Genomic DNA, 10,641 nt, shown 5'->3' with positions numbered 1-10,641 from the left:
GGTGGCCATGTGAGAAGGTGCAGGGACCAACACTGGCCAACACTCCTGCTTGAAACACTCAGGTATGGTCAGCTCCCAAGAATGTCAGTTGTGTGATCTTTACAAATGGAAGGCAGCCTAAATCGGTACCCAGACTTGTCCACCCTTTCTCAGAAATGGTGTATGAGGATCCTGGCTCTACCTGCTTACTCAAGGAGGGAGTTGGTACAATCAATCACTCACTCCCAGCTTTGGTGTCCTCATGTGTAAAATGAGGACAATGATACACCTGTTGTAGATTGATGTGAGGGAAGCAAACAAACAAACAAACAAACAAAAAGATAGCTCATGTGACAAGTGCCCAAAAATGCCCAGGAAAAGCAATCCTACAAAGGCCATTCTCCCTCCTGCTCCCTGTTCAGTCCCATTCAGTGCTCCAACTGCATCAATACACAGCTGAAGTGCTTTGGTATGATCACAGATCTCTCAAAATTTCTCTCTGCCTCCCCTAGAATGCCTTGTAGCACTTTTGTACAATCATATATGTGATAAGTCATACCTGCAGTAATTGGATCAAGAAAAATAATCTGAAAATCTTCCAGTTCTCACACAGATGTAAAAACAAGACAAAATGACCACAAGAACATGACCTCATCTCTTACTGAACATACAGTCTAGGGCAAGTTTAGTTTAACAGTAGACTTAATCAGAGCTTTTAAACTGGGTGGCTCAGTGGGTTAAACACCTGCCTTTGGCTCAGGTCATGATCCTGAGGTCCTAGGATCTCAAGCCCCTTCCCACCACTTGTGCTCTCTGTCAAATAAATAAAATCTTTAAAAATAATAAATAAAATAGCAACAACAAATATTTCTATTAGACTGTAAGGTCCTTGAGAGTTGAGTTCTCCTTTATTCAAATTTATATTCTCCTGAGGAACATAGGGAGAATATCCTCTCCCTAGGAGACTGGCCAGCATGTTAGGAGATGCTAAAAGGAAAGATAAAATGAAATACTTAGAAGGGCTTATCACCTTGTATGCTTATCACCTTGTATGACTTGAAAGGCATACAAGGCTGCTTAATTGCTATAAAATAAAAAACACAGAAATCACAGTTAAGAAAGATTGGACTTGCTACCTGATGACTTCAAAAGTCACAATCTTTAAAATTTCTCGAACTTTAAATCACTCTTGAGAAGTGGTGACGCCTGGCCTTGATACAGATTTCCTATCAGCTCTAGCTTTGATCCCATGTCCTCTAGCAAGTTCCTTTTTCTCTCCAAACTTCAGTTTCCTTGGCCACACAGGATACGAAATAACAAGGTTTCTAAGATCCCTTACAGCTGTAAAATGAGGTGTCCAAAATTTGTGCACATACTTGTGGCAAGTCTCCTCTGAGGAAGGCACCCCGCTAGGCGCTCCAGAGAGGCATGAAACAGAACAGACCCAGACTGTTCTCAGTAGGCTCATGGCTTACTATGTAATAAAACACGAGGACACAAATAACTGTGATTAGAGGCAGGAAGGAATAATGACCATCCAAGAGGTACTCACATGGAACTTGTGCCATATAGATGAGGACTGGCTTTGGGGAGGGACAGCATTCATTCCTGTTTTGATGTGGCAGGTATGAAGCACCCACTAGGCCAAGCACAACTGTGACCAAGATACACATAGTGTATCTTCACTATGAGGATCTTCAGAAGATCCTCATAGTGCCTAAAGGCTGTGTGGCAGAAGACAGAATTCAGAGGGGGCAGATACCAGGCAGAGGGAGCTGTGCACTAAGACAGGAAGGCAGAGCATCATAAAGCACACAGGACTGAGTCCAGGGCTCTATCTGTGCAGAGGTAGGAAGTGCACAGGAGACCAGGATGAGAAAAGGTAGAGAGGTAGGGGGCACCTCATGAGGAGTCCTGACATGACAGGCTACGGACTTGACTTGGTCCAACAAAATAACCTACAAGTCTAAGAGAGTGAAAGCTTACTAAACATGACATGATCCCTCACTTTGTATCCAAATACACTATGTTTACTGTAACTTAAAGCAAGACACCAAAGAAAATTCCCCCCAAAAAGTAATTGAAATAAGTTTATTTGCAGGAGAAGAACATCTGAACATCGGGTACAGTCTGACCACAATGATCCAACACCAGCAGTGACTCGTCTGAGAAAGCTCTTCTGCAGTTTGGAGGAGGCATCAGCTGAACACTTATCAAACCTCAGAAAGCCATCTAACCTGAGTATTACACAATACATAATGACCATGACACAGTAATAAAAATACAACAGCAAATACTCACTACTTTGTGAGCTACAACTGCAATATAAACAATTTAGGCTCTTTTTTAAAAAATGAAAAAAATAGATCTATTATAGCTTTATTTCAAGCATTTTCAGTTAGATACAACTTTATATATTTTTACTCACAACAGACAGCAAAAGAATGCCTTCTGAAGTATCTATAGATAAAATATATTACTTATTTAAATGTTTGCACTCGGAAGCACATTTGCCAGGTAGGAGTTCAGATGAGAGAATGATTTTGTGCCAAAATCCTGGCAGTTGATCAAGACTTGTATAGTTTTCATATTTGTCTAAAAAGGTTTACATTGGAGAAAAAAGAAGGGAGAACGTAAAGACAACCAACATTATTCTTTTTCAGTGAAGCAGTCTAATTCCAGAGAAGGGGCTTTCCATTTTGGATTCCAAGCGTGTCATCCCAAAGATGAATCCTGTCCAGGCCGAGGAGGCAAGGGAGCTGGAAGGAAAGTGTTAACCGAATGCTACAGAGATGGCCACTGATAACAGAGCTTCTAGAGGCCCCAGGCCACACAGTGGGGAAGGGCCGCCAGGGCTACTGGTACAAAGGTACAGTGCGCTCACTGAACTGCACACATAGAGCTCCTGGGAGGGTTAACAGTTCTTGACAGAGGTTCCTGGTTGTAGTTTACAATATCTGCCTTCACCACCCTCTGTCATAAAAGAAAACAGAGTTATTATCAGAACATCAGAACATTTAGAAAGAGCTCGTTGAAGTATATTTTTATTTTCTGAACTTTGGTGAACTCCTGATGACAGACATCATAAATGAAGCCAGAACTGATATTAAAAGAATCAATCAGGACAAACTGTTGGAGAGCTGAGATGTTGGAGAGTGAGGGACTTGGGTTTGTTTTTTGGTTTTGTTTTTTAAGGATGGAAGACCAATTCCTTTACTGAGTCTTCCCTGGTTTTATGACATTAACTTGAGGTTACAAGAAGTCTAAAATATAACTGACAAATAAATATGAAAAATTAAACCCTGGTTATAATTTAAAGCAAAGGAATGAGAATTAATCATTCACATATTTTAATTCACAGGCAAGACATCATAATTTCAAAGTAAAATATGTCATCATTTATTAATATTTAAATAAACCATTATGCCCAGCCATAACTTTTTTAGAGTATCTGCAGCAATCTGTGAGTTAGTAAGAAATGTGTAAATGTTAAATAGGAGTCACACACAAAGGAGAAATGTTTTGAGCAACCCAATTTTTAAAACTTTTCCAGTTTTTATAACTTTCCTCCCAAATCCCTAATTTACTACCAAAGAGCTCACTATTGGGTTATGAATAAAAACTCTAACAAAATATAGAATGAAAAATTTAGAAAATCACCTCATATTCATGTTTTTTTTTAAATAATTTAAACCAAAAGACACTTTTAACTCTTCTTTTCATCCCTCTAACCCACACTTCAAGGAATATCTTCGATGATGAATTTAGTAATATGCCCCAAGTAATAATTTAAATTAAAACAGCTCCTTCACTATTCCAAACTCTTTTACTAAATCTGTACACAGAAGCAGACAAAGAAAGGTAATTCAAGGCAAATTTTAAAAATACTCTTTCAATTACCACGCTGCTTCAAGAAAAATGGGAATAACCATTGCATTCTTCACTTCACTGCACATGTGATAAACACAACCATAAGGACAAATATGTTTGAAAGTAACTGAAATGTTATTTTAAATTGTCCCAATTTCTTGTTTGTCGGTCTCCTGGCAAATAACCAATTTTTCAAAGTTCTAAAACAGGACTTACAATTAACAATACTAACTTCCAATCATGTACAATAATCATTTGAACTTCTCTACTCATAAGGAATAAAGAGCAAGACAGCATCTACCAGTTCTCCCTCCCTCCTCCCCCCAAATGCAATCAATTTACCCCTTAATACCTGCACTACTGTACTGAACAGATTCTACTCTGAGCAGAGTTGGTATGTTGATTATCTTCTTCCGGGTACTTCACTATTTCTGCCCTGACAATATGCTGCCAATTCCGTACAACATAAACAAGATGAAGAAGAAAGCAGGGGGCAGGGAAAAGAAAAGAAAGAAAAAATGGAAAGTATGTTCAATGGTTGAAAATAGAAGGGAATACCAAAGCAGAAAAAGAAACAAACACATAAATTTAAACATGTCACAGAAAAAAAAAAAAAAAACTTATGCATATAAAAGGAAAGAAAATGAATGAAGATCCATGAAACACTCCTCTTTGCAACTCTAGTTAATTATTGAAACAGGTCTACCTAACTGCCCAGGTAAGTTGGGAGTTCTATTTTTGGTATCACAATGACACATTGTACCTATAAGACCCAGAATTTCAGAGGACAAAAAAGAATTACAAGGCTTTTCTATACTAAAGTACAGTAACAGTATTTAATTCCATCTTCTTCAACAAATATTACTGCAGATCTCTCTATGTGCCAGTCACTCTCTACTGGGAATGCGCAGGTGAATTACACAGGCTTTGTTCACTAGGTGCTCTGCACTAAATGAGAAGAGAAACATGTACACAGCTAGTTGCCATACAAGGTAAGAGCTTTACTAGTGGACTTAAAACATGGTGTAGGAATACAGGCGGGAGGAGTAATTAATTCTCTTTGAAGGTGGGGAGCAGACACATAAATCTGGGGAAGCCATGTGCCACTTATAAATGTCCCAGATTTATGGACTTATTAATATCTAATGCTTGTCAAAGACTTCTTTTTGATGTTCATTGCCTCGTCCCACATAACCCTCCCCTCCACACTTACAAATTCCATATAGAAATAAACAATTTCGAAACACACTTTTCTATCATTTCAGAGGAAGTCCTAACATACAGTATTTAAGCATAATAACTACTGTTTCAAATATCTCAAGGAGTTTTGCTAAATAAAAAATCAAAATTACTTTGATAGGTTTTGGATGGCTCTAACCCTTAGGATGAAAAGGGCATGTATGACAAATATGATAGAGATAACATGCTCCCCTCAAATTTCTTACACTTGAAATTATCCTCACTTTTTTTTATTATTTCAAGTATCTTATTTCTGAAAATCTTTCTTCATATTAGTATATATTAATTAACACATATAGAAACACTTGTTAATGTGGGTAGTTGTTTGTAATAATATTTATAACAAATTAGATAAACAACTGATAATAAATAAAGAGGATTCTATGGTATATTAGCATTGGATGGGCTCGGCTCCAATTCTCTAGCAAGCAGAATTAACTTCTGGACAAGACTCATGATTTACTAGGCATTCAGCCTGATGCTATCAACAGAAGCATTACCAACTGCCACATGAGGTATTAAAGTTGAACACCATTATCTGACCTCCCCATACCTAACTGTTTCATGACAAACTATGGGTTACAATAAAGAAAAGGGATTTTCATAATCAGTAAGCAACTCATAAATCCTCCACAATGTCGGTTTAAACCCTATCCTATAAACACAACCAGGTTACTGACCTGTGGTCAAGACATTTTGGTTGAAGTACTGACTAACATAAATGACTTGGATTTTCACCATTAATTTTCATCAAATTAGTGAAGAACTAACAAGGCAACATCTTTCTTGGAAGCCTTGGCTGTCTGACATAAAGCTTTGTACAAAGTTTCTGAACTGGAAGTTAGACTAAGGCCCTACAGATTCAAAACTTTGCTTTCTATGAGGAGAAAAACAAAATTTCCATGCCATAAACTTCAGAGTCGGTGCTTTCATAGTCGTCAGCTTGTTTACAAGCCATTCATTGATGTTTTCAGAGAAAATGTTACCTACAAAACACCAAATTTTACTTGTGGAGCCACAAAGTACACTCTGCTATTATTCTCTGCTATTAGTTAACGGAGTAAAAATAAAGAAATGGCCCTAAGAGGAAAGAAGCTGTGTGGCTGAACACCGGCTTAACCCTTACTTTGTCAGAGTATTTACTTGTGACTGGATATTAGAAATGGAAACGGCAGCTATGCAGAGGGTAAGCAAGAAAGCAACCCAGGCGCTGGGCAGGAAGGTGTAAAGAGTAGAGATGGACTCTTGCGAGGACACTAAATTTGCCAATTCTGCAATGGTGTTTTAATCCAGATAGTAGTAACACATCTGCCATTGCAAAAGTTGTAGTTTGTCATATTCAGGATATGGAGTAAACATACCTTGAAGGCTTAAAACACTTGTCACTATTGCTCATTCAAAGTTAACCACTATTTTAGATATTGAAGACGTTCAGAAAAATAATACATAATCTCTCTCTCCGAGATGTGTAAGAGTCTAGCATGGAATACAGAGATGTAAACTATTAAAGAATATTATGATTGATACATATTCAAAGTGCAACAAAATTATAGATTACCACTTAAATATGGTTATAGCATTTTTTAAAAAATATTTTATTTATTTATCAGAGAGAGAGAAAGACTGCACAAGCAGGGTGAGTGGCAGGCAGGAGGAGAAGCAGGTTCCCCACTGGGCAAGGAGCCCAGTGCAGGACTCGATCCCAGGATTCTGAGATCATGACCTGACCTGAAGGCAGATATTCAACCAACTGAGCCACCCAGGCAACCTGGTTATAGCATTTTTTTTAAAGCATGGAACTTTGTACACAGTAGAAACTTAAAGGAAACTACTTTTCTTTTTCTTGAATATAATGTGCCCTTAGATGCTCTCAGGAACTTTCATCACTTAGGGTGTAAGTTACTTTACCATTTTGGTGTTCACAACCTCCTGATCTAAAAACACAAGGTTTATTTATGTGGTCTCTAAAGTCCTACCTATAGATCTTGAAACTACATGAAAAAATCACTTTGAAGGTAAGGAGGAAAAGAAAAATATGGGATGATAAGGAAATCCATTAAGCAATGTTCAGTACTGAGAATTAGAATAGTATGTATAAAGCAAGTAAATATGTTCTGCAAGTAAGACAAGTGATGTTTAAGATAAGAAAAGAATCTCACTGCAGTTTTTATAAACAGATTGGAAAAAATGATAAAGATTAACATCTAGGCAAGAAGAATCTAAGTTCCTTGTATCTCCTTAAGGTAGATCAATATTCAGATAAAGCTAAAGAGAGGGACGCTAGGATAAGGGGTTAAATGGGCACTTCAGTTGTACAGTTACGTGCATGCACTACCACGCTAGATGTGTTCATGTGTAGTACATGTATATATATACATACGTGTGTGTGTGTGTATTTTAGCATTTTTTTAGCAAGTTTACTATCTCAGACATAAGAGAAAAAAAAATTTTTTTTTGAGAAACTAATGCTTACCAAGTTCAAACCAAACAGAAATTCATAGTTCATAAACTGTAAAGTGAAAATGTCCAGGCTTAAAAATGTATTAAGGACTCTTGGGATGCCTGGGTGGCTCAGTTGGTTAAGCACCAATCTGCCTTTGGCTCAGGTCACGATCCCAGGGTCCTAGGATTGAGTCCCACATCAAGCTCCTTGTTCAGCAGGGAGCCTGCTTCTCCCTCTGCCTGCCATTCTCCCTGAAAAGTTGAACACTACACCTTTGAGAGAATACCAACTGGAAATTCATTTTTTCCCTAAAGGTCTGACTACTTTGTAAACAAACAAGCAAAAAAAACTTGAACAATATGGGAAATAAGGACATTTGTTAACAACCAGTCCTGGCTTTTACACTATCTTAGAAAAGAATAGTTGGGAAAAAAAGAGTACAGATAAATGATACAAATGCAACTATTGCTTAAATTGGGAACTGTGGACAAGGCATCTAGAGTGTACATAAGTGTTTAAATAGATGTCTGCCCTAACTTGTTCTGGGAGCTCCATGAGGACAAGGACTTCCATATATTCCTCTCTGGATCCACAGATTCTACTGCAGCCCCTGGTATGAAGTAGACCAGCAAAGAACGTCTGCTGTATTAATGAACTGTGTTCCCTTTCCTTCCTCCCTTTTCCCCTTCCTCTTCTTTACAAAGCTTGCAAAATATGCTGGTAACTCATTTTATAGAACTCCCTAAGAGGAACAAACTACATTAGAAGAACTAAAATAGTGGAATCTTTTAAAATAATCACTAAATGGAACCAAGACCATAACCTGATTATAAAAGTTCTTTGTCTTTTTTTTTTAAGATCACTCATACTTTTTTTTTAAAGGTTTTATTTATTTATTTGATAGACAGAGATTACAAATAGGCACAGAGGCAGGCAGAGAGAGAGAAGCAGGCTCCCCGCTGAGCAGAGAGCCCGATATGGGGCTCAATCCCAGAACCCTGAGATCACGACCCAAACTGAAGGCAGTGGTTTAACCCACTGAGCCACCCAGGTGCCCCTATAACCTGATTATAAATACCTATGTCACAAACTGAATTACTATAGCATCAGTTTCCATGTGTCTGGTCAGTCTACCAACTAGCTCCTTCTCCAGAAAATAAAACACTTCAAAACAAAACAGTTCAAATGTTACACCAAATTCCCTCAGGAATCATTCAAAAAACACAGAAAACAAGTGTGCATTCTCCTTCCCTCTTTGTCTTGCCTCCCTGCCCCACTTCTTTTTCTCTCTCCCTCTTTCACTTACCAGTTAGAACGGCCAACATCAAGAATAAACAGATAAATGTTGGGGAGAATGTGAAGAAAAGCAAACACTTTTGCACCACTGGTGAGAACGTACACTGGTGCAGCCAATATGGGAAACTGTGGCGGTTCCCCCTCAAATTAAAAACAAAAACTACCATATGATCTTGCAATTCTACTTCCAGGTATTTAGCCAAAGAAAATAAAAACACTAACTTGAAGATATATGCACTCCCATGTTCACTGCAACATTATTACAACAGCCCAAGATATACAAACAACCTAAGTGTCCAACAATAGATGGAAGAATAAAAAAAGGTCTAGTACATATAGGAGTGAGTACCTGAGTACCTGGGTGGCTCAGTCTGTTGAGCGTCCGAGTCCTAGTTTCAGCTCAAGCTATGATCTCATAGGTCGTGATCTAATGGGTCATGGGATCGAACCCCATGCCAGGGTCTGCACTCAGCATGAAGCCTGCACAAGACTCCCTCTCCCTCTCCTTCCAACCTTCTCCCCACATGAGCACACATGTACTCTCTCTCTAGAATGAATACATAAATCTTCTTACATATGTCTTCCTCTCTCATGGCTGAGTAACCCTCCATTTTATATATAAAATTTTATATATAAAATGGAGGGTTACTCAGCCATGAGAGAGGAAGACATACTGTCATTTGTGACAACATGGGTGGACCCTGAGCATGTTATGCTAAGTGACAGATGTCAGATAAAGACAAGCACTGTGTGGTATCACTTATATGTGGAAGTTTAAAAGGCCAAACTTATAAAACAGAATAAAATGGTAGCTGCCAGAGATCAGGGCTGAGGAGGATGAGGAAATGTTGTTTAAGGGTACAAATTTAAAACAAATAGTAAATAAACCCTAGAGATACAATACACAGTGCAGTGAAAATAAACAATAATATTGTATTATAATCATCAAATGTGTTAAGAAACTAGAACTTAATTACTCAAACTGCTAAACAGAAAAGATAACTATGTAATGTGATAGAGGTGTTAATTATCACTACAATGACAATCATATTACAATACATAAATGTATCAAATTAACATGCCGTATACCTTAAGTTTATGTTTATCCAATGTGATATGCCAAATAGATTTCAATTAAAAAAAGAAATAACTGTGCTCAACATGACTTGCTGGCTTGGACGTAGGTCCTTAGAAACCTCTTTTTAAAATCTGAACTTTCGAAAATGTTTCCACAGGGAAATGTTGTCAATTGTAAAATCAATATTTTACAATTGATTACAATATTTTACAATTATTGTAAAATCAATAATTTAACTGGCAAAAGCACCAAATTAATCAGATTCAGAAAAGAAGAATGAGGCTTCTCTACACAAAGGATTCTGGCAAACATAACAAAAGAGGGTTCTAGTACAGTGAACTCATCTTCAGAAGAACGGATTCAAAGTAAACCACACCGACAAACCGAAGACTGAAATAGCGTCATTGCCTAATAAACAAGATGAGGTGCACTAAAAAGGTAAGGTATACAGGAAGGGTAGAGACACATCCGAGTAAGTGCTGAAATAAATGTCTTTTGAAAAATGATAAATAAAAAGAGATTTCCAGAGTTTCAAATATTGTTATCAAGTCCTAGAAACAGTCACATCAGCATAAAAATTTTCAATTGGTATTTGCTCTGTTTTAAGACAGACAGACAGACAGACACACACACACACACAGATTTACCATGAAAATAAGACAAAGAACGCTGAGAAAATTAAAGAAAATATAAGGACAGGAAAAGACAATTATACCTTTTTAGCTAAATGGGATGG

At 37.6% G+C, this 10,641-nt stretch overlaps 1 protein-coding gene across 3 annotated transcripts in view; it reads right to left on the bottom strand.

Moving 5' to 3' along the window:
- Positions 1 to 2,055: 2,055 nt before the first annotated feature.
- The window catches only part of RAB28 (RAB28, member RAS oncogene family), a 113,032-nt gene continuing 104,446 nt past the window's right edge, over positions 2,056 to 10,641 (bottom strand). Inside the window, exon 7 of one of the 3 annotated variants that reach the window (XM_044226135.1) lies at positions 2,056 to 2,738. In XM_044226135.1, coding sequence (XP_044082070.1) covers positions 2,652 to 2,738 — 87 coding nt within the window. In that variant the 3' untranslated portion in view covers positions 2,056 to 2,651. The other 2 variants (XM_044226133.1, XM_044226134.1) reach the window with 2 other exon arrangements.

Source organism: Neovison vison, chromosome 11 (assembly GCF_020171115.1).
Source record: "Neovison vison isolate M4711 chromosome 11, ASM_NN_V1, whole genome shotgun sequence".
Taxonomy (NCBI): domain Eukaryota; kingdom Metazoa; phylum Chordata; class Mammalia; order Carnivora; family Mustelidae; genus Neogale; species Neogale vison.
The sequence above is the reverse complement of the archived record's forward strand: the minus strand, read 5'-3'. Positions and strand labels throughout refer to the sequence as shown.